General features: G+C 52.2%; 1 protein-coding gene across 1 annotated transcript; it reads right to left on the bottom strand.

The window, feature by feature from the left end:
• Positions 1 to 1,984: 1,984 nt before the first annotated feature.
• LOC123359718 (tripartite motif-containing protein 15-like) lies at positions 1,985 to 16,495 on the bottom strand. Its single transcript, XM_045001135.1, has 4 exons — positions 16,375 to 16,495; positions 10,855 to 10,877; positions 3,529 to 3,644; positions 1,985 to 2,104 (listed from the first exon to the last, which is right to left on the bottom strand). The coding sequence occupies exons 1-4, from the start codon at positions 16,414 to 16,416 to the stop codon at positions 2,043 to 2,045; spliced, it is 243 nt and encodes an 80-aa protein (XP_044857070.1). The 5' UTR covers positions 16,417 to 16,495; the 3' UTR covers positions 1,985 to 2,042.
• Between the last annotated feature and the right edge of the window lie 7,673 nt (positions 16,496 to 24,168).

A 24,168-nucleotide genomic window follows, 5' to 3' on the forward strand; every position in this document is an offset into this window, starting at 1 on the left:
ACAGACCTCCACAGCCATAGAGCTACGAGTAGAGTGTCACCCCCCTAAAGCCCTGTCTGTGCAAGGGGGGAGGCTGAGTCCTCCAGGCCATAGAGATAAGGAGGGTGGGGGCTAGAGGAGCCGCACACTCCCAACAGCACAGAGGAAGAAGGGGCGGATTCTCTCCCCGGCGAAAGAGGCCGGCGGGAAAGCGGCGATCGGGTCACCGGTACCAGCATCGAAAAACGCCACCTGCCCCCGTTCATAGTCCAGATACACCCGGCTCCTGCAGGGTGCCTGGCTCGGGGACAAGGGGATGCTCTGGCCAGAGGACGTGAGAGCCCAGTACTGATCCTCCCAGCACATCACAGCCCAGATCCCCTGCTCAGGGTTAGGGCTGATCCCTCCCTTCCTGCTCACAGACTCTCTGGCCACCCCCACATCACAGACTCCCCCCCTCCCCACCTCCACCTCCACCTCCCAGTAGTGTCGGCCCGAGGTGAATCCCTCACAGCCCAGCACACAGGTCCAACTGTCAAATCTCTCAGGGTTGTTGGGCAGGTCCTGCCGCGTGACTCCCCATCTTACACTTCTCCGATCCGCAGACACGATGAGTCGGGGATGGGCCGTGTCTGGATCCAGAGTCACATTCGCTGCAGAGAGAGAATCAGAGCGTGAGGGGCAGAGCTCAGCCCTGGGGCAGGGTCTGATCGTGTCAGTGACAGAACCTGCCCCAGCTGGGGAGTGAACCAGGCAACCTCCCCCCTCCCGGATTTACCCAGCTCTGCACGGGGAGCAGCGCTGAGATCTCAGCCATGGGCCGGGGGGATTCACACCCTGACAGAGCCAGTTCAGGGACAGAGTGAAATGATCCGCTCGGCTGAGCCAGGCCCCAGACCCAGAGTCTGAGTCTCAGTGATTCCATCCTTGTGCTGGGGGGGAAGACGAGGGGGGTCACAGGGAGCTGGTTTTAAGCCACCTTTGTCCTTCCTTCAGTCTGCCTGGCCCCTCGCTCCAGGGGCCTCAGGGCTGTGAAGCAGAGAGCAGCCAGAGTGTGATGCCTCCTGTCTGTGCCCCAGCAGAGCCGCCCCTGGGGAGGGCGAATTGGGGCGACCGCGCCGGGCCCCGCGCTTTCGGGGGCCCCGCGGGCTGGTGCGATTGGCTGGCGCAGTCGGTCCCAGAAGAGACGAATCCGTCACTTCCTCCCCACACCCCCCTAGGGCCGGCCCTGGCCCCCAGCCTGGCCCCAGACACTGCTACAATAACGGCTGGGGGCAGAGTTGCTGTGGAGCCTCTGTGCCAACTTCACACGGGCAGGGGGGGGAGGAGGGGGCTCCCTGGCACCGGGGCTATTTTCTGGGGTCTGTTTCCAGGCACATCAAGGCCCCTTTGCTCTGACAGAGCAGCACGAAAGGACCTGACAGTCAGGCCCTGGAACCTTTCCCCACCTGCCCCCACCTCTCCCCACAGACGTGATCAGAGACCCTGGCAGCACAGGAGGCTCCCAGCAGATCACAGGGCCCAGCAATCAGGACATTTTAAAGGATTCTGTTGTGGGTTTTAGCTCTGTCTCCTGATGTTTGAACTCCCCTGGACCCTCCCCAGGGTTACGCATGTGACAGTCAGTGCTGCCCACTCTCCCACATGTCCTGGAGAAGGGGATTTCGGCTCCTGCTGCAGGAGTTCTCACCCCCCATCTGCCCACTTGTGCATTTGCTAATACTAATAATATGGCCAGGGGATGTGATGTATGCGCATAAAGAGTTCTGAGAACGAGGTGAGATGTTCCTCTCTGACTTTCCAAAAGGCTCATTTTTAAACTCTTAGATCTCTGCGGAGATACACTGCTCGCCCCCTCGCCCGTACCCCGGCCCATCTGGGTAACCCAACCACTAGTTACAAATTCTAAATTCTAAGAGAGAAAAGAATCAACTGTTCTGTTTTTAGGAAAGATCTGGGCAGCCACCAGGAATATGTTGCTCAGCTCCTTTCAAATGCAAAAATTGACACAAAACCTGAACTATGGTGCTGCCAATGAGCCCCCATAATTCATAGGAAAGTTTTCACTCCCCCTTTGATAGGAGAAATTTACCTTTGTCCAACCGCTGTCTAGACGACAGTGAGTCTAGAGGAAGAAATGGGTGAAAGACGAAATGTCAGGTTGTCGTGTTTAGGGATATATTCACATTGTTAATGTTCTAACACAAAAGCAAAATGAAAAGAAAACGAACTTTTTGAAGTTCTAGTGAAGGAGGTTAAGTGCAATTCAGACCAATACAAAACATTACACACATCACTAAAAATAACCCCAAACATTAAAAACTAAGGACATGACCTAAGGTTACATGACAGACCCAGAGATGTTTTACCAGCAATTACACACCTGTGGCTGGCCCATGACAGCTGACTTGGGCTCGCAGGGCTGGGGCACTGGGGCTGTTTCATTGCCGGGTAGATGCTGGGGCTTGGGCAGAGGCCTGGGCTGTGGGACCCTGTGACGGGAGAGGGTCGCAGAGCCAGGCTCCAGCCCGACCCCGAACCTCCTGAGCCGGAGTCAGCGGACACGGGCCAGTCACAGGTGTTTAATTGCTGTGTAGAGAAACCCTCTGAAACCAACACATCATTCACAGACAGACCAACACACAGACACTGTGTCACTGATTAGCATTCAATCATTAGTACTCAGTAAAACTGGCTCATCGTTCCTGGCAGCCCTGGGGGTCTCATTCTCTCCAGCTCAGGAGGATAAAAGGTGGAGAATCTCTAAAGCAGGGGTGGGGAACCTACCTCTGCGAAGAGCTGCAGGAACTAGGAACGTGGGGGGGTCCCATTTGCTGGCCCCGCACCCAGGACTCTGCCCCAGTCCCCAGCTGTGGTCCCAGCCTCAGCCCCCTTACCCCATCCTGCCCCCTCCCCTCCCAGGGCCACGGTCCAGTCTTGGTCCCTGCTCTGGGGAGAGGGGGCACAGCCAGGGGTAGGGGGTGCCAAGTAAAATGTTTGGGGACCACTGGCTTTCAGCACCCCCACTGTAAAAATTCTTCCAGCGCCACTGCCTCTGCAATCCCTGCGCGGCTGGAGCCACGCACGCCAGCTCGGCCTGCTGCGGGGGAGCCCCGAGCCTCCACACCCCCTCTTGGTCCCCCTGCGGGTGAGTGGTTAGCGACTGATTTTTAATGTGGGTCAATGGCCCATGATAGAAAAAAGATTCCCCAGCCCTGCTCTAAAGCAAGAGAGGGACTGTGGTGACACCGGAGGCCTGGCAGACAAACAATCCAAACAAACATACTCCAGAAACAGTGAATTCAGCAGGAAGCTCAAGCGCAGGTTAATGTTCACAGCTGCTAGGAAAGGAAACCCCCAGGGGGTCCGAATGCAGGCCCCTAACCCAGTGTGTGCGTGCTGTACTGAGAGCTGGGTAGGGAATTCATAGCTTCCAAATGATTAGCTGACTATCTCCATCCACAATCATTGTCCCCAAGAGATTTCCCCAGCTCTATCAGTTATCAGTGTAACATAGGTGAGAAAATCCCCCAGGTGACTGGTTATTACCTGTGAATTCCTTCATTCTGGTCTCCAGAGATGCATTTCTTTGAGAAGATTCCCAGTTTCTCCATTTCAGTTCAGAAGAAAAGGCCACTGGGTTCTGAAACTTCTCCCTCTCGCATCTGAAGAACAACCCAGTGTTACTCGGTGTGGAGTTCGTTCATATTTGTGTTTTACTAACATGTATTTTATTCTAGTGAATGGCTGTAGCTCAGCAGACCCTGGAGGTTAAATTCTCTGTTGCCCCAGGAACAGGTCCAATCCCAGCTGTGACACTACAAGCTTCCCCTTCATTCTGGTGAGACCGATATTGGAAAACTGCATCCAGTTCTGGTGTCTCCATTTTAAAATGGACGTTGAAAAAGTGGAGACAGCACAGAGAAGACCCACAAATCTGATGTGAGGGCTGGTGAAAATGCCTTGTCCTGAGAGAACCCTGGCACTTGAGTGTGGGGTACAAATACCGATGTGACGCAGCAGGGAGTGTGGAGTATAGACCTGGGAATGTTGCAGGGGAGTTTTACTAGGACTGTTTGCATTGGGGATGGGAGACTTTCCTTGAGGGAAGATACCTGGGCGCGTAACATGAGAGCCTAGGAGGTGGGTTGGGCCAGGTGACACCTTCTGCCCGGGAAACGGGCCAAAGGCTGGAGGAGGAGCTGGGGGGAGGCTGGGGGAGACGGCGGGAGCGGGGTTCAGTTTAGAGCAGGCTGAGGAAACGGAGGGAGCCCCAGGACTGGGGTCTAAGCTCCCAGCCCCACAGAAGGACTTGACTGAGGGGTCCTGGTTGTACCTACAAGCTCTGTTTGGGGCCGTGTTCCTGTCGCCCAATAAACCTTCTGTTTTACTGGCTGGGTGAGAGTCATGGGGAATCACAGGAAGTGGGGGGTTCAGGGCCCTGACTCCCCCTCACTCCGTGACAACTGTCATGGGCAGAACAGACTTGGCACTAAAGGGCTCCTCAGGTTAGCAAACAAAGGCAGAACAAGGACCAATGGCTGGAAGCTGAAGCCAGAGAAATGCCCATGGGAATCAGACAGACATTGTTAGCAGTGCGGGTGCATTAACCATTGGCAGAAACTGCCCAGGGAAGTGGTGGATTCTCTATCTCCTGACAGGGCACCAGAATAGGGGGGCCGTGGCCCCATCACTTTTAAAGGTGGGCGAGCTCTGCTCTCTGCCTTGGTACCTGCCTGAAAGGTGTGTGATGCGGGAGGGGGCGGAGAGGAGTGAGCAGGGGGCAGGGTCTCAGGGAAGAGGCAGAGCAGGGGTGGGGCCGAGGTTTGGGCACCACTGCCCCCCCACTTTTAAGCAGCCTCAGGTGTTACTGTCTGTTGATGTCGGTAAATCAGGACTGACTGGCTTTCTGGAAGGTGCTTTAGTCAATACACGTCAGGATTTAGTCAAATAGAAATTACTGGGCTGAACACAGGAATAACTGGGTGAAGTTTAAGGACCTGACACACATCAGCACCGACTCTGTGGGGGCTCCGGGGCTGGAGCACCCGTGGAACAAAAATAGTGGGTGCTCAGCACCCAGCAGAAGCCCCACAGATCAGCTTCCACCGCTCCCCCCCCCCAGCTTTACACTAGTTGCCTTTCAGCTGCACTGAACGTCCCCTCGTTCTTGTATTGTGAGTGGAGCAAAGAGTCCTGAGGCACCTGATAGACTAACAGACGTATTGGAGCATGAGCTTTCGTGGGTGAATCCCCACTTCGTCCTGCTCCAATACGTCTGTTAGTCTACAAGGTGCCAGAGGACTCTCTGCTGCTTTTACAGATCCAGACTAACACGGCTCCCCCGCTGATATTGTGAGGGTGGGAAGCAGGATCCCCTGACGTATCCCGTACCCCACTGAAGGGAGATAATTAGGGACAATCCTTGGGGTGATGTAGATGCCCATCGTACCAGGACCTGGAGTGAGACCCACTGTCCCATTTCAAAGATAATTTATGTTCTTATCTAGCTCTTTGGATACATACAATGGTCAGTCCACTAGCTCCGGGGTTCTCAGCTTACAAAGGTCAGTGTGTGTCCACCCTGCACTGGGGGACGGCAAACGACTGAATGAACCGGCACTGCCCAGGGAGCCGGGAGCAGTGGGAGTTGGTGCAGTTCTGGGGGGCAGGGCTGGAGCTGGGGGGAACTGGCTGGCACCTTCTATTGCTGGCTCGTCAATGGCTGGGGGATGAGCCATGTAACACGGCCAGGCGGGTCCCTGCCCACAGGTGTCTGTGTCAGCGCAGGGCCTGTCAGGCTTGTAGCTTGACATCAGCATCACGGGGCGAGAGGCAGCCCAGGTTGGGGATCTGGAGGGCTCAGCAGTGCCACAGTCCAGGCTGCACCCTGGGAACCCGTCGCACTGATGTAAATCTCCCTTGTGGCAAATTAAACCGATTCCTCCTTGTTCTGCCTCAGGGGACGTGAAGAACAACTGGTCACCGCTCGCTGCAGAATAGCCTCAGGCAGATCTGAAGACTGTTATCAGGCCCTGCCTCAGTCTTCTCTTCTCTAGACTGAACACACCCATTTATTTCTACCTTCCTCACGGCTCGTCCAGTCTAAACCTCGGATCACTTCTGTTGCTCTGCTCTGAACTCTCCCCAATTTGTCCACATCCTTCTCACAGTGCGGTGCCCAGAACTGGACACAGGATTCCAGCTGAGGCCTCCCCGTGGCAAGAAGGGGGGAACAACGTCCTCTGTGTCTTACACTGACACTCCTGTTAGTACACCTGTGCTGGGTGTTCACCCCACATCAGCCCCCGGAAAGGGTGAAGGAAGCAGAGAACGAGGAGATTGGGGAGACAGGCCACACATGGGGGGTTCAGGCCAGAGCAGTAACCCCTGGTTGGACGATGAAGCTCAGCTGAGCAGGTGGGGGCTGGGCTAGTGCAAAGCCAGGAAGGTGGCAGCAAAAATGGCTGCAGGGAGGAGTCTGCAGCCCCCCTGTGCACTCGAAAGGGCAGGAGGGACCCAGGCAGAGAACAGCCTGCTGGGAGCCGGGCCCTGGGGGAGGGAGTGTTAGACTCACAGGGCCAGAGGGGGCTGCCAGGGTCACCTGGTCTAACCCCCGTCAGAGAGCGGGGGGAGACGAAGGCCTGTGGGAGGGGAGCGGGGAGCAGCCCAGGGAGGGAGCAGACGTTGCCTGCATGTGGCAGGGTCCCTGGGCTGGAGCCTAGAGCAGTGGGGGGCTCGAGTTCCCCACCCAGCCCCGGCTGGAGCGGCATTGCCTGGGCAGTGGGGCCAGCGAGACTCTGCCCCCCAGCAGGGGAACCATTCAGTGACCTGGCTGGGGGCTGAGTCACGCAGAGGAAGCTGCAGCTCCTGGGGGGAGAGATGAGGCTGCAGAGTGAGAGAGAGACAACGGGGGAGAGACGCAAGGGGAGGGGTTGGCCCTGGAAGAGCTAATCCCCAGAGCAGCCAGGAGGGGGCAGCACCTGCGGTGAATACAGCAACCTGGGACAGCATCCCACAATGAAAAACTCATTCTCCATCCCCAGTCCCCTGAAGTCTCCATCATAGGCGGCAGGTTTGTATAATTTTTGGTGGGGCCCAAAATGGTGGTGCCCCCCCGCTCCCGCCCTGTAAGCCGATATAAAATGAAGCTATAACGCGTCAGCGCCACAAAATTACAAGGGTCAATTAAAAGTGGAAAGTCAGAAGCAGCACTTGCCTACTTCAATATACAGTATTATATTTTGTTGTACCTGTTGTGATGAAGTGGGAATGTTCTTAATATTTTCTCTGAATACTGTGTGGGTGCCTCAGTTTCCCCTGCAAGATGCCAACTGAAGGTGTTGGGGACAAAGAGATCAGGTGGCCTCCTTGTCCGGAAGAGATACAGAGGCCAGAGGAGGGAGTGTCAGTTTGGAGCTGGCTGGGGAAATGGGGAGAGACTCAGAACTTGGTTCTGGGCTCCCCACCCCGCAAGATGGACCTGACCGAGGGGTTCTGTTTTCTGTACCAACAAGCTCTGTTTAAACTGTGTTCCCATCATCTAATAAACCTTCTGTTTTACAGTCTGGCTGAGAGTCACATCTGACTGCCGAGTTGGGGTGCAGGGACCTCTGGCTGCCCCAGGACCCTGCCTGGGCGGACTCACTGCGGAAAGTGCATGGTGTGGAAGGGCATGCTGAATGCTCTGAGGTCAGACCCAGGAAGGTGTAAGCTTCTTGCCCTGGAGACAGTCTGCTCAGAGAGGAGGCTCCCCCAGAGTCCTGACTGGCTTTGAAGGAGTGGTTCCAGAGCATCCCAGCATCTCCTTCCACCCCATGCACTTCTCAGAAGTCCACACAGGCACTAACACTCCCTCCTCTGGCCTTTGTCAAGAAGGCTAACATCATTTTGGGCTGTATAAGTAGGGGCATTGCCAGCAGATCGAGGGACATGATCATTCTCCTCTATTCAACATTGCTGAGGCCTCATCTAGAGTACTACGTGCAGTTTTGGGCCCCACATTGCAAGAAGGATGTGGAAAAATTGGAAAATCCAGTGGAGGGCAACAAAAATGATTAGGGGGCTGGAGCACATGACTTCTGAGGAGAGGCTGAGGGAACTGGGATGGTTTAGTCTGCAGAAGAGAAGAATAAGGGAGGATTTGATAGCTGCTTTCAACTACCTGATAGGGGGTTACAAAGAGGATGGATCTAGACTGTTCTCAGTGGTAGCAGAGGACAGAACAAGGAGTAATGATCTCAAGTTGCAGTGGGGGAGGTTTAGGTTGGATATTAAGAGAAACTTTTTCACTAGGAGGGTGGTGAAACACTGGAATGGGTTACCTAGGGAGGTGGTGGAATCTCCTTCCTTAGAGGTTTTTAAGGCCCGGCTTGACAAAGCCCTGGCTGGGATGATTTAGTTGGGAATTGGTCCTGCTTTGAGCATGAGGTTGGACCTTATGACCTCCTGAGGCCCCTTCCAACCCTGATATTCTATGATACTCTAAACTGACCACCAAATTTAAGTTGCGTGTTTTTCCGGTCAGGTGAGGACTCTGGGGCAGGGCTGGGGATAAGGAACTTGGGGTGCAGACAGGCTGCCCCAGGGCTAGGGCCAAAGAGGATTCCCCTCCACCCTCCCTGGCAGCAGCAAGCTCCAGGGGAGGGACCCCTCCTCTCCCCCGCAGTTCACTGCACATGCTCCTAGGGTCCCTCTCAGGTCCAGAAGGCCCACTCGGCTCCCCTATGGTGGGTACCGAGGTGGGAGGTTGCCATCACGTATGGCCTCCCCTGCTGCCACCCCTCACGATAGCCTCACTGGGGATGGGGCTGCCCCTTGCCCAGCATTGTGCAGGAGTGGGGACTGCAGGGTGGTAGCTGGGAAGGGGCACAGTATCACAAAATTCACCTAAGCCCCAGCTGCACAGGTCTAGGAAGCTCCCCTCCCCAGTGGTGTAGCCAGGTTCTAACATCAGGGGGAGCAAACACGTAAAAAAAGATGCCAGCCAACATATAGAACTACCTGATTAGTAATTGGATATGTTGGCTGCCCTGACCCCATCACCCCTGAAGCACAAGGTAGGGGTAGGCACCACCATGTTGTGCAACAAACACTTGACAAAATTACTGGACTTAGTGACGGACAATGCAGGCAGGTGGGTATTATGTCATTCAATCATTCAACCCATAAAATTGCACACATTTTGCCTCAGTGAAATTAAATATCCAGAGAATTACTGGGCCTGTGATGATGATGATGATGACCAGGGCTTGCTCACCTGTGGCTCCCCCTCCCTGTGCTGTGGAGGCACAGCCAGGCAGGTCTGCATCTGCAGGCAGGCACCCTGCCTCAGGTGCAGCTCCCATGGGCCCTGCTAGCTACTAGACTGGGAGCCTCCCGGCCAATGGAATGGGCTGGGCTGGGGGGCGGAAGGCAAAGGGGGAGATTGTAGGGAGCTTTGGAGGAGGGGAGGGGAGTGGGCTGGCACAAAGGGGAGGGCTCTTTGGAGAGGAGTGACAGGGGCACAGGGGTCATTGGGAGTCTCTCGAGGGAGCAGAGGGTTGTGTGGGTCTCTGTGGGGCAGGGGGCTGTGATGGGCGGAGCCAGCTGCAACCTGGGTCTGCTCTGCGGGGGGTGTTGCTATAGTCCCCTCAGGAAGCCCCCCCCCATCCTGTGTATTTTATACCAGCCCCGCGGTGCCCATTGCTGCTCCTTTCCCCACCCACGACTCCATCTGTCTGTCCCCACATCTCCCCCGGCTGTGTCCGTCTGTCTGTCCCACAACCCCCTGGCTGTGTCCTTGTGTCAGTCTGTCCCACAACCCCCGGCTGTGTGTGTCTGGCTGCCCCCACCACCCCCGGCTGTGTGTGTCTGTCCCCCTTCCCCCCCGCTGTGTGTGTCTGTCCCACAACCCCCTGGCTGTGTCCTTGTGTCTGTCTGTCCCACAACCCCTGGCTGTGTCTGTCTGTCTGTCTGACCCCCACTGTGTGTGTCTGTCCCACAACCCCCAACCCCCTGGCTGTGTCTGTTTGTCCCCACCAACCCCCCCCCCCAGCTGTGTCTGTCTGTCTGCTCCCCGCTGTGTGTGTCTGTCCCACAACCCCCAAGCTGTGTGTGTTTGTCCCCACCAACCCCCCCTCCCCAGTTGTGTGTGTGTGTCTGGCTGCCCCCACAGCTCACAGGCTGTGTCTGTCTGTCTGTCTGTCTGTCCATCCCCCCCGTGTGTGTCTGTCCCACAACCCCCTGGCTGTGTGTGTTTGTCCCCACCAACCCCCCCTCCCCGGCTGTGTGTGTCTGGCTGCCCACAGCTCACCGTCTGTGTCTGTCTGCTGCTCACAATGCCCAGGGCTCAGCCGCTGCCTGTGGCTCGCTCCCCCTCCCTGCTGTGGAGGCGTGGCCAGGCAGCTCCGGCACCGCCCCCGGCAGCTCCCATTGGCTGGGGTTCCCGGCCAATGGGCTGGGAGTCCAGTCGCTCCTGAGGCCCCTCCCGGGAGCTGCCGCTGCTGCTGCGGTGAGTGAGAGCGCCGGGTGTTGCAAAGCGGGGACCCCCAGCACAGGGCCTGGGGCCCAAACATTGGTGGGGCTGAGCCCAGCTCCTGGATTATTGGTGGGGCCTGGGCCCCATGGGCCCATATAACTCGCCGCCCCTGGTCTCCGTTCCACCAGCCACACTACAAGTAACACCCCTGTCTGTAGGTCAATCACTCTTTTCTCAGGCTGCTCTATTCTGGAGTCTGGTCACAATGACAACAGCCCCGAGATTAGATGTAACGGAGGGAGATTGGGAACCAGCCCCACACTCTGCACTGCTGGGCCGTGGGGAGCCAGGTCTCATGTCCAAAATCCCTTCCCTGCCCTGGGAAGTGAAAGGGAGAGTGAGAAGGAGCCACCTACCTGCTCAAGGTGCCTTTGATGTCCTAGAGGGGAGAGAGAAAAGGAAATTCAATCCCAGCTCTCACACTAAGGATCCCTCCTGCTCTGGAGGGGACTCGCTTTGTCTTCACAGTTTGAGGTTCAAAGACAAATTGTTTGTGTTAATAAATAACAAATAAAAACATTCCACGTGTTGCCTTTGCTCGGAGCTGGGCCCAGGAAGTTTGTATAAGGAGGCACACAGGCTCTTCGAGTAGTGACATTTGCATAACCACCCGGCACATGGAATCAAAGGCTCAGTCTTGCGATGTGCTGAACAAGGATCCTCCTAACACTCACAGGTGTGGGGAAGATCCCCTCCTGCAGACTCCAGGGGGCCAGAGGGAGGGATGCCCCCATGCTGTGCTGCCCCCCGTGCTGTAAACTCTCTCCCCACTCGCCCACAAACACTCTGAGGGCCTGTCCTGTGGGCTTCTTGACATCCACAGGAAGGTGGGGCTGGGTGAGAGCAGTGGGTGTGTGTTGCAGCGCAGGCGTGCGTGGACAGAGCTCGACCATCAATATGATTGAAAGCAAAGTCATTTTATTTCTCCCCAGCATACATCTTTATACACTTAAAGCAAGCAATCAAGCAATTGCTAATTGGTTAATAAAATACACACAGGCAGCAGCTGTAACTTCATTGGGTAACATCATCCTAGACAGCTTTTAAATTTATTATCCTGTTATTGCCTCCCAGCAGATAAGAACGAGCCTCATCCTTGAGACTTGCATGTCAGTTTCCCACACTCTTATGCAAAACAATCCGACACTTCCCCCCTTTTCTCATAATAAAAAAAAAGGAAGGCACAGCAAAACATTTTCAACTTATAGCATCACATTACTACAATCTATTACACAGCAAAACTAAAAGCAAATCTAAACACCAGCTGCCTAACTAAACCGTAACAATATCTTCCGCAGTGCCCTACTTTTACCTAAACATCCCTCCTCCAGGTAACGCAAGTGGCCCAAGGGGCCAGGAGGGTTCTGCCAATGTGCAAACACCCACAAAGCAGGTTTCCAATAAGGGCTTCCACTGCAGCAACATGGGGCAGCAAGCAGAAGGCCATTGTATTTATGGCACTCTGCGCCAAAATCAGCCAAGGCCGGACCCACTTCGCCGGAATCCACCTGGCTTACTGTCTTCCCATTTCCCATGCACCGTATCTGATCCAGTTAGGCCACCTGGCCTTTGCCTCGCTCTGGCAGTTCCCTACTTTCTCATAACAACATTATCTCATCCCTCTGTTCTCGTAATCACGCAGCTGTAATTTTCCACCAAGGCAGCATAGGGAAATTCTCCCCTCTATTCCAAAAACACATAAAAAAGTAACAATAACCAATTAAACAAAACAAAACTAAAAGCCAAATAATACTTCCTCAATCTATAAGGCTTATCCATAACCATGCAATTCATAAATAATTACATGGTACATTAAATGCTATACAGCTAACACCAATTTTCTTTAATATCTAAAAAACAAAAACAAAACTACCCCTACTGGGCAATTAATCATTACTTAAAATATACCAAAACCCTATATAGCTAGCAGGCAAAACAAAAAAATTACTTCATCAGGTAAATCATTTACATTAATACAATTGCTTCCTAGCTTACTCCTAAAATTCAAAGCTAATCACAGCTTAAAATTTCTTACTATTAGCTTCTAATTTTAAACACTAAAAAAAAAACAACAGCACCACTTATATGCCCTTAGCCTAATACAATTACAATTACATAGCACAATATACAATCTTCAACTAATGCAACAAAATATTCATGGCCAAACAATTGCAAACTAATTTCTTGCCTAAATTTATTTACAAACATTTCAAAACACCAAAAACTTTTCTCTAAGCATTTTTACAAAATTCAACCTTTATTCCCTCTGGCAACCATAGAGTTAAACTTTTAGTCTCGCTACGCCCTCAAGAGTTTTTCAGCCAGCTTTCCAAGCCTTATCTGTTGCCTGTCCGCTTGGGCCCGATCCTGTTTTCCTTTCCAAATACGCTGTCTATTATAATATAGGCCACATCTAATATCAAGCAGTCTACAACGGCCAATAATCAGCACATAACACAAAATTAACAAAAAGTCTAAATAGACTAACAAAGGCACTTTACATAAAAATTCTTAGGGTCACATAAATTCAAAGCCATTCTCCCAAATTACCTAAATTTATGCCTAAATAACACACAACTCCCCCCTTGAGAATACTCAACAAACCCTTTGGCTGAGTTTTCTCAAACTTGAAAAACAAAAAACAATTAAACTCTAAAAAGCTGGGGCAATTAATTCCACAATCATCCTCCCCATGAACCCGGCAGGGTTCGGTATGTAAAAGCCCTCACCCCCCAACTCAACCGGTTTACATGCTGGGGAGGGGCACTGCAAATATTTACACTTTTACTTAAACAGTGTCTAAATATATTTTTACAACTCCAGATCAAATGGTACTCCTAATATATCTGTAAGGGCAGTGGGCTATCCTGGTGCTCAAAATCACTCCGAATGGCCATCAGCTGGCCATTCAAAAATTCAAACATACTAGCTCCCACGGCAATGCTTTCTCAGCCTCAATAAAAGAAGGACATATCATTTACAATCCAATTAGGGTGGGCTATACATACTGAAGGATTTATCCAAAACACAGGGCGCAGCCTGTAGAATAAACCCCGAAATTCAATTAATACCACAGTTCCAAACATAAGTCCCACAAATTTCGTCCTGCCAGTGTGTAATTCTTTGTTTCTTCACCAGGGTCAGTTCTCAATATCTTTTTAATCAGGAATTTCTGGACTTTGGCAACATCAACAACATAAGTGTTTTTCCTTGTTTTCCACCACCGGCATGGTTCAGCTTCTACGGGGGAAATTTACCAGGACATCATCCCGTAGTAATTTTGCTTCTTTCAAAAAACAACAAAAAAAAATTCCAAATAACACAATGGGGGCTGCCAAGGGACACCTTGTCCCTTTTTCATGCTGTCCAAAAACACAATAGGACTAAAAAATTACATAGGCCAATCATCAGTAAAAAAATTCTTCTGATGTGGAGGGGTCTTTCTGCAGTAAAAATCATGGGTCCAAGCAGTCAGTCTTTTTTGTAGCGTTTCTTTACCCATAAGAAAAGAAATCTAACACATTCCGGTAATACCAGGCCGAGTTTTGCAGCTCTCATTAACTTTTTTGGGCCCAGTCACGCTCTCTTTAGTCTGGGCTGTTCGCCAAGTCTTATCTTTAGCTTGCTTAGTTAACTCATGCTGTTCCTTTTCCTTCCCTGCTTGGCTTCTTTTAATCTGTGAATCCTATGTCAGGACACCCAGCTATTGCTGCTCATACCGGAGAAGCATAATGGTTTTCCCGGCACTGTCCCAGGCTCAAACCAGCCAGTGTAGGACGCCTTCTCCAGGCTCCTGCCAGAACAACTTGCTTGCTTGTAGGTCCAAACGACCTCCGGGGCCACGGCACGAGCCTCTACCTGCGCCGTGCACTCCAACGTCTTCCCGTCCAGGGCTCGCTTCCAGTGGAGCACCTCCTCGTCCTGTGCCCGAAGGCCGGTCAGGAGGAGCCTCCACAACTCCCCCTCTCTTCTTAATAAGTGAATCAGTGCAGCAGGGAAGATCTTTTCCCTTTGTCGGTTCATAATGTGCAAATAAAACTTCTATGTTATCTTTTCTTCAGCTGATACAGCGGTACTCATATCTGAGCTTGGGTGCGCCTCTCTTTTCGGACGCTCGCCCCTGAGCTCAGGCGCGCGTCTCTGTTGGACGCCCGGGGGCTTCTCCGGCACTCTCCCCTGCGGCTCCCAGCCGTTCGCCTCTGGGCTCAGGCTCCCGACACTATCAGCACTCGATACGAATCACGTCGGAATCCGGGGGCTTCTCAAGCACTCCCCGCCGCGGCTCCCAGCCGCCCGCCTCTGGGCTCAGGCTCCTGGCCGTTCGCCTCTGGGCTCAACTCCCGACACTATCATCACTCGATACGAGTCACGTCGGATAAGCACTCCCCGCCTCTGGGCTCAGGCTCCTGGCCGTTCGCCTCTGGGCTCAGGGCTTCTCCGCCTGGGTCAGGCCACCGACACTTTCATTCGATACGAATCACGTCGGGGTCACCATTTGTTGCAGCGCAGGCGTGCATGGACAGAGCTCGACCATCAATATGATTGAAAGCAAAGTCATTTTATTTCTCCCCAGCATACATCTTTATACACTTAAAGCAAGCAATCAAGCAATTGCTAATTGGTTAATAAAATACACACAGGCAGCAGCTGTAACTTCATTGGGTAACATCATCCTAGACAGCTTTTTAATTTATTATCCTGTTATTGCCTCCCAGCAGATAAGAACGAGCCTCATCCTTGAGACTTGCATGTCAGTTTCCCACACTCTTATGCAAAACAATCCGACAGGTGTGGGGTGCAGAGTAACACAGGGCCAATCACCATCCTACACCCCAGGTTCAATGCAGGACATCTGAGGAGTGAAGATGCTGCCCACAGCAGATACTGGTCGCAACAGAGAATCTGACCCTAGATATCAGCTAGAGACGTCCAAGATGGTACGTTTTATTTCTCACCTGTTTTTTTCTTTTTTTGCTAGTTAGAGCCTTTTTTTGAAAAATAAAGTTATTAGAAGGCTTTTGGAATTCTAACGACTACTTACACGTTCAGGCTACCATAAGTAACGAACAGCTTCCCTGTCTAACTTCAGTTCTGGCAGAGAAAATCACCACAGCCTCAGACCCCATGTATCAGTTTTAAGGCCAATATTTTCCCTTTTTGTGACATGTAGGAAAAGTGGCAAAATCAGGCTTTAAATGGAATCTTAGGCTCAATCTTAGCTATTTCCATAATTAAAGACTGGTTCCATCTTTAATCTTTTGGCGTTAGCGTTTGGAACACAGAAAATGCCAGACTGGCTCAGACCGGACGTCCAGCTAATCACTATTCAGTCTCCAAAGGTGGACAGTGCCAGATGCTTCAGAGGAAGGTGTAAGAATCTGCCCCCACATTCTCATCCTTCTCTCTAAGCAACTGGCTGAAGCAATGAAGCATGAGGTTTAATATCACTCTGGATATTGTGTTATCCACAGAAATATCCTCTCACTTTTTGAGTTTTGCTAAATGCTTGGTCTCAACAACATCCAGTGGCAATGAGTTCCTAGGGTTGTGTCTGGGACCAGAGATATTGGCTAGTGTCATTCGGTTGCACAGTCCAAGCAGTGGCTGGCCAAAAGTGCTCCCTCACATAGCTGGGAGCAGTTTACATGCCAGCGGCTGTGCGTGAACAGCCCTGGAGTGGGGGTTCTCACAGTGGAGCAGGGCAAGGCTCGCTCCCAGATTCGAGGACTGGAGTGCCCTGCACTGGAGGACTAGCAGATCACTGGTCCAGATAACACCAGGGGAACGTCATACACTCCTACACTGCAAAAAAGTGAAGGGTCAGGAGACTTTCTTGCCCTGAGAAAGGTTCTGGGGTGTTTCTAACACCATCTCACCTGCAGGAATTCACTTGCTGGCAGCTGGCACTTCTGCTCCATCTCACTGATCAGGGAACTGAAAGAGGATAGTTCCTCAGATAGTTTGGCAACATACTCATCCCTCCTCTTTTCAATTTCCTTATTCTCTCCCAGCTGGGCCAGCAGGAGTCGCTCTTGTTCCTCCAAAAACTGGTGCAGTTGCTGAAATTCAGCCACAATCTTTTGCCTCCCAGTTTCGAGCTGTTTCTGAAATGAAGAGAGAGAAAGAGAAATCATGGGTCAAGGACAGGACCATGGAGTGAGTTATGGGACATTTTATAGCCTTGTGTATGCACATGGGAGCATGTCATTGCAACCCCGTAGAATTTAACTTCTGACATTTTATGGAAAACAAACTCTGTGTTCAGTAGACAGATGATTTTCCAATGGATTTTGAAGAACCCTAACTGGTGTTTAGAATATGAATCTATCTTGTATTATTAGAATATTCTGTTATCAGTGGTCTCTAGAAAACCAGATCCTTCAAATAACAGGAAGGACAGCAGGTGTGGGATCCAGAACGGGACAGGCAAGGATTACTTCTGGGGAGCAAACAGTAGAACCCAAACTCGGAAGCGCTAGACTTGAACTGGGGAAGAGATTCTCCCCACAAAATACACCTAGACGAATAGGGCCGTATTTCTAAAACTGGCTTCAAGATTAGAGCCCCAACAATTGCTCTGACAAGTTTTGAATGCACAGTTTAGGATACAAACATTTGGTCATATCATAAATCTCCAATTTTAACCCACACAGGGATTCTGAGCACAAACTGGGTGGCTGGCAAGACACCTGTTTGCATGTTCAGATCTGAGTTTGCAGGGCACTTAGAAATGTGCATGTGAACTGGACAGAAGCCCACCAAGTCATGCTCTTTCTGGAGCTCTCTAGCGCCTGGTACCCCAGGAGCAAGAAACTTACATCATCTTTAGAACCCAAATCTTCTTCACGGCAACGTCCAGCAGCGATATCGCTAGGGCCTGTTCCAAAGCTCACCACAATCAACAGGAGTCTCTCCAATGACTTCAGTGGGGTTTGGTCAGGTGTTAAATGACCAGCCTTCTCCGGGGCAGCAGATTTCTATAGCGGCTGCCCGCACTATTCTGTTGTGGTTATTGTTCGAGGGTTTCCCTTAGCCCTCCCCTGGTTCTTGTCACGCAGCCAGAAAACAGGAGACCAAAAGTCTAAAGTGCAGGAAATGCGACGTTTATCCTGCGCCCCCCTCTTCCCCGGCCCCGATGCCGCAGAGCGTTTATCCCGTGTCCCCCTTCCAGGCTCCCACTGTGTCTTTGTCCTTCACACACATTAGTGAGGATGTCAGATTATCACAAGTCAAACCAAAAATTCTCTCTCAGGTTCACAAACAGACTCATATGCCAACAGTTCTGTCTGTTGAAAGTAAAGCCAAAAAATGGGGGAGGAATTTGCAAAAAATTTTGAAATTTTGAAGTTGTTTCCATTTTTCAGTGTTCAAAATGGGACTTGTAATTTGTTTGAAAAATATCATGAAATAACTTGAAAAAAATTCACATTTCTGTTTCCCCTTTTTTCTAAAATGTAATAAAATAAACGTCCATTTCCACCACCACCCCATTTGTTCCTTTTATTCCACTCTGTCTGGAACTCTTCAAAAGTTCCCCCATTTTAGAAAAATTGTCAAAAAGAAAAAGGAAAAACTAGGAGAAAAAACCTGGAAATTATTCATGTGATTGTATCAGTGGCAAAAAGGAGTAAATGGGGAAACAAAGGAATAAAAAAAACATTTACAATTTTGAAAAAAATGTTCAGTTTTTTACAACCAAAATGAAAACTTCAATTTGAAATGAAAATAAACATTTTGTTCATTCTGAAATTTCCTGTCAAAAAACTGATTTTTATTTATTTATTTATTTGCAAAAGACAGTTTCCCAGGGGGAAAAAAAGTGTTTTCTACTAAATCCCATTTTGCCACACGACATTTTTTTGATTGAAAAATTTCAACCAGCTCTAGCTGAAAGACTAAGGGAGAAACTACTGTTAGCTAAACAAATTACATTCACATTATCAATGGAAATATTTGGATTATTAAAACTCTTTCCTTAATGCTCCATTTTCCTGTTTATACTCGATTAAAGCAGAACAGTTTTTCTTTACAATGAGAATAAATAAGCAATAATCTTTCATGGAAGGGAAGATGTTGCTCATTGTTCTTCTTCCGTTAGACTAAGCAGAGTATCAATAACGTCCCAGTGCACGTTGCCTCTGAGTAAGAACGGCACCTACCAGTAGTTCCTGGCTTGTATTTTCCCCACTCGATTTATACGACAGAATCTCGTCTCTCTCTTTTTTCAAACTCTCCAAATGTCTCTGAATTTGTTCCTAACAAAAGAAAAACAGGTTTAGTTTTGGTTGGCTTTGGAGGGTTTTTCCCCCCATTTTATTTATATTTTCAAGAATCTCAAATACATAATAAAATGGGTGAGTGCTCTAACCACATGACTGTACAGACCTTCTCACGCTCACGGTCTCTCTCTCTCCCACAAATGACTCTAGGGCCTGGTCTACACGAGGAGGTTATGTCGAATTTAGCAGCATTAGATCGAATTAACCATGCACCCGTCCACACAACGAAGCTATTTAGTTCGACATACAGGTCTCTTTAGTTCGATTTCTGTACTCCTCTCCGACGAGGAGAGTAGCGCTAAATTTGACGTGGCCATGTCGAATTAGGGTAGGTGTGGATGGAATTCGATGCCAATAGCTCCGGGAGCTATCCCACAGTGCACCACTCTGTTGACGCTCTGGACAGCAGTCCGAGCTCGGATGCTCTGACCAGCCACACAGGAAAAGCCCTGGGAAAATTTGAATTCCTTTTCCTGTCTGGCCAGTTTGAATCTCATTTCCTGTTTGGACATCATGGCGAGCTCAGCAGCACTGGCAGCGATGCAGAGCTCTACAGCAGAGGTGTGCATGCAATCTCAGAATAGAAAGAGGGCCCCAGCATGGACTGACCGGGAAGTCTTGGATCTGATCGCTGTGTGGGGCGATGAGTCTGTGCTTTCGGAGCTGCGCTCCAAAAAACGGAATGCGAAGATCTACGAGAAGGTCTCCAAAGCCGTGAGAGACAGAGGATACAGCCGGGATGCAACGCAGTGCCGCGTGAAAATCAAGGACCTGAGACAAGGCTACCAGAAGACCAAAGCGGCAAACGGACGCTCCGGATCCCTGCCCCAGACATGCCGCTTCTACGAGGCACTGCATTCCATTCTAGGTGCGGCCACCACCACTACCCCACCACTGACCGTGGACTCTGAGGATGGGATAGTGTCGACGGACAGTTCCTCGGAGATGTTCGCGGACGGGGAAGATGAGGAAGGAGATGAGGAGGGCGAGGCAGTCGACAGCGCTTACAACGCTGATTTCCCAGACAGCCAGGATCTCTTCATCACCAACTATAAAACACAGGTTTTTAAATACATTTTATTTTGCAAAATAAAAAACCAAAACTGCTTTTAAAATCCATTATGCACAGTAAAAGCCCCTGTAGTTTGAAACAAAACTATGCTTTGCAAAAACCAGTTTTATAAAACACACCAAACCTATGTTCCAGCTTTATGTACAATAGTACGCATGACTTTTTTATGCTCACGACGTGGCACTGGCTCAGATAGTTCTATGCCAAGCCTCCTCCTAAACAAATCAAACCCATCATCCTCGGGGCCCTCTTCAACAATTTGTATTGGTGTTGAGCAAAAACATGGTGGGCCCGGTTCATCTTCGCTGTTTGATGCAGCGCTGTCCAGGTCCTCTAGGTCCTCTAGAAAGACATCGTCGAGCTGCTGAAAGATTTTCAGAAAAAGAAACAGTGTAAGTTCCCCAGCTGCTTGGTTGGTTTTTTTAATTTACGCAAACCCCAGTTCCTAGCCTCATTATCCCTCCTCTACCGTCGTTTCTTAATCATTCATTTACCTGAGCGCCGTCTTTACCCTTTGCCTTGTCCACCGAGCTGCAGTCACCTTCCACCTCTGAGGGGGTGGAGAAAGAGAGGCCATCAGGCTCATCAGGCTGCCTCTCGAGGGTTTTGGGCTCGGGTTCCGGCGTATCCATCAACAGCTGGGCCAGAGGGCTCCCCACGGTCACTCACTCCCTCCTCCTCCTCAGAACTGTCGCTGATGTAGCGTTTTCTCTGTGGACGGTCAAAGACCCTCGGGGTTAAAACAAAGTCTAAAGTTCTGACGGGGCTGGTGAAGGAGTCCATGTTTCCTCTCAGCAGCCTTTCCACGCTTTCTAAAAACACATGTCCTTGGTAAGAAATGGCTTCCTCTGTCCGACGCTGGGACTTATGGGGTAATGGTGCTGCACTCGAATTGGTGGAGGGCCTTGGGAGGAGTTCTTGGAGGGGTCACCCCTGATTGGGCAAAATCTCCTCTCGGGGTGGTCCTGTCAGGACAAAACCCCTCCCAATTGGTAGAGGGTGGTGGGAGGAGTTCTTAGAGAGGTCACACGACCAACTTCCGGACCGCTCACCCCACCCCCGGAAGTCACCCTCATTGGGTAAAGTCTCCTCTCGGGGTGCTCCTTTCAGGACGAAACCCATCCCAATTGGTAGAGGGTGGTGGGAGGAGTTCTTAGAGGGGTCACACGACCCACTTCCGGACCACTCACCCCACCCCCGGAAGTCACCCTCATTTGGCAAAATCTCCTCTCGGGGTGGTCCTTTTGGGACAAAACCCCTCCTGATTGGTAGAGGGTGGTGGGAGGAGTTCTTAGAGGGGTCACATGACACACCTCGTTTACGGTCATGTGGACACCTTGACCCAGGAACGAATACCCCCCATAGGGTGGGACTTCCGGTGACAGGTGGGCGGGACTATGGGGTCAAGGGGCGGGGTTAGGGTATGATTGATGGTAGGGTTTGATTGATGGTCATGAGGGTATTGGGGGGCTGTGGGGGTTGGGGTACCTTGGGGGAGATGGGGGCTGTGGGGGAAGTGGGATGTGAGGGTACTGGGGAGCTGTGGGGGAAGCGGTGTGTGTGAGGGTATTGGGGGGCTGTGGGGTTGGGGTACCCTGGGGGAGATGGGGGCTGTGGGGCAGGTGGGTCACAGGATTTGGGCTGTTTCTGTACTCTGACTGACCTGTCACTTTCCTTCCAGCTCCGGTTCCTCTGCTCTCAGACTCCTCCCCCCCCAGGGGGGTGCCCCTTGCACGGTGCCATGAGTCTGGGTTGGCTGTGGGGGGCTAGTGTGGGCAGTAGGGGGGGTTGGGTGTGGGGGCTGAGTTTGCAGCAAGGGGGGGCCTGCTCTCGGGGGGGCTGCCTGTAGGGTGACCAGACGTCCCGATTTTATCGGGACTGTCCCGATATTTGCTTGTTTGTCCCGCGTCCCGACCGATCACCGGATCACTCGTGCAGGAACCCATACAACCTTCCTTTGAGCAGGACAAGGGCACACACGATGCGTTGGTTTTTCGTGGCTAGATTTGCAGGGAGAGTGAGAGAGAGAACGAGGAACTGCCTGTAGGCTGGCCAAATCAGCCTGCAGATTGAGCAGTGCTGGATCCAGCAACCTAGATCGCCGCCGTGGTACTTACCTGTTTCAGCTCATTAGTGAAGTAAAGGAAAGTCACCGCCACGCAAATGGATTGCAGCAGCACAGCGGAGATCAGCACAAGCCCACAGGTCTGGCCAGTGCTGGGGCCGGCCGTTGGCAGCCTCATGGTGCGCCCACAAAGAGAAGACACACAGACTGGGAGAGCGAGCGAGGCAACAAGGGAGGTTGTTATTGTTTGCTGTGTTTGAGGTGGAGCTCTTCCTGGTTGAGCAGGGCTGCAGACTTTGTCTCTCATGCCAGAACTAGAGAGAATTTGTATTGGGGGCGAGAGGCACAAACATGGACAGGATCCAATTAACTCCCCCCCCCCCGGGAATTTCCTGGCTGCCCAGAGACAGTTCAAACCCCCCCTCCCCAACTCCGGCTTCTCCCCTCCCTGCCTGACACCCCCCCCCCCCAATCCCAGCGGTGCCGGGGCGGATCCTGCTGCAGCTCCCCTGGGGCCGAGGCAGCTCCGAGGCTTCTCCCAGGTTCCCCGGGGCAGAGTCACTTTCCCGCCCGCCCGCCCCCCGGGGGTCTCTCACTCACCGGTTCACACGGAGGCGACAGCGGCAGCGGCAGCTTTATTCTCCTACCCCCAGCAGGGCTCACAGGGAGCATGCGCAGTTTTACATGCTGACTCCTCCCTTACCTGAGCTGGAGAGGGCGGGAGCGCCCCGGGGCAGGCTGGGAGATGTAGTTCGGGTTGCGGTTCCCGGCTCTGGGCATGCGCAGATCGGGGGGGCGGGGCGGAGCGTGATCAGCTGCTGGATGAGCGCCGCGTGGCTGCTCCATTGTGAGCTGGGAGCCTGGGCGGAGCAGCGCGGTCTGTGCCGGGGCCCGTTAATCCCACCCCCCCCCGTGCCCGGGCCGGGCCCTGCTCCCGCTGGGGCCGACCCGGGCTCCGCCCCCGCTGCGGAGCTGCAGCCTCTAGGTACCGGAGCGAGCCCGGGGGGCGGGGCCACTGACGTTTTCCAATCCCGGCTTCTGGCAGTCAAAGTTTAGGGACACCTACAGCATGGGGTTGCGTCCCTGACTGTCTTGGCTAATAGCCATTAATGAACTTTTTTGAACCCATTTATACATTGGGCCTTCTTAACATCCTCTGGCACCAAGTTCCACAGGTTGAGCGTGCATTGGGTGAAGAAGTACATCCTTGTGTTTGTTTTAAACCTTCTGCCTGCTAATTTTATTGGATGACCCATAGTTTTGCTTCTTGCTTGCTTATATATACCTGCCCCTGGAAATTTCCACTACTTGCATCCGACAAAGTGGGTATTCACCCACGAAAGCTCATGCTGCAAAACGTCTGTTAGTCTATAAGGTGCCACAGGATTCTTAGTCTGGTTCTGTAAAAGCAGCAAACACGGCTACCCCTCTGATACTTGACACCATAGTTTTATGTTATGTGTGTTGTCAGATGCTACCAGTGCGGTGCTCTGCTCTGTTCAATGTTGATATCAATCGGCTGCGTGCGTGTACTCCCCCTGTGTGCTGTCCCAGCTCTGCAGATAGCTGACACAGCAGACAGGGCCGGCTCCAGACACCAGCCTACCAAGCACGTGCTTGGGGCGGCACCTCGGGACGTAGCGGCGATCGGGGTTTGGTTTTGTTTTTTTGGGTTCGGTCGGGCGGCACTGGGGGGGCGGGGCATGGGAGGCGCGGCGCCGTGCTGGAGGGGCGGGGACTTGGGCGGGGCGGCGCGGCGCTCCAGGGGCGGAGACTTGGGCGGCACAACGTGACGCTCAAGGGGCGGGGACTTGGGCGGTGCGACGCGACGCTCGGGGGGCGGGGACTAGGGCAGGGCGGCACGACGGGATGCTCGGGGGGGCGGGGACTAGGGCGGCGCGACGGGACACTCGGGGGGGCGGGGACTAGGACGGCGTGACGGGACACTCGGGGGGCGGGGACTAGGGCGGCACGGCGTGATGCTTGGGGGGCGGGGACTAGGGCGGGGCGACGTTCGGGGGTGGGGTCTTGGGGGATGCTCGGGGGCAGGGACTTGGACGACGCGATGCTCGGGGGCGGGGTCTTGGGCGATGCAACACGGGGGGGCGGCCCTCTTTGTTTTTGCTTGGGGCAGCAAAAATGTTAGAGCCGGCCCTGCCTATGGTATGTATATTTATCAGGCTTGAAACATCATGCAGTACTAACAAATTCTGTTCACTTATTTTTAGTAGATCAAGAGAAGTTGTGTAGGTTG

This window comes from Mauremys mutica, unplaced genomic scaffold (genome assembly GCF_020497125.1).
Source record: "Mauremys mutica isolate MM-2020 ecotype Southern unplaced genomic scaffold, ASM2049712v1 Super-Scaffold_100167, whole genome shotgun sequence".
NCBI classification, from domain to species: domain Eukaryota; kingdom Metazoa; phylum Chordata; order Testudines; family Geoemydidae; genus Mauremys; species Mauremys mutica.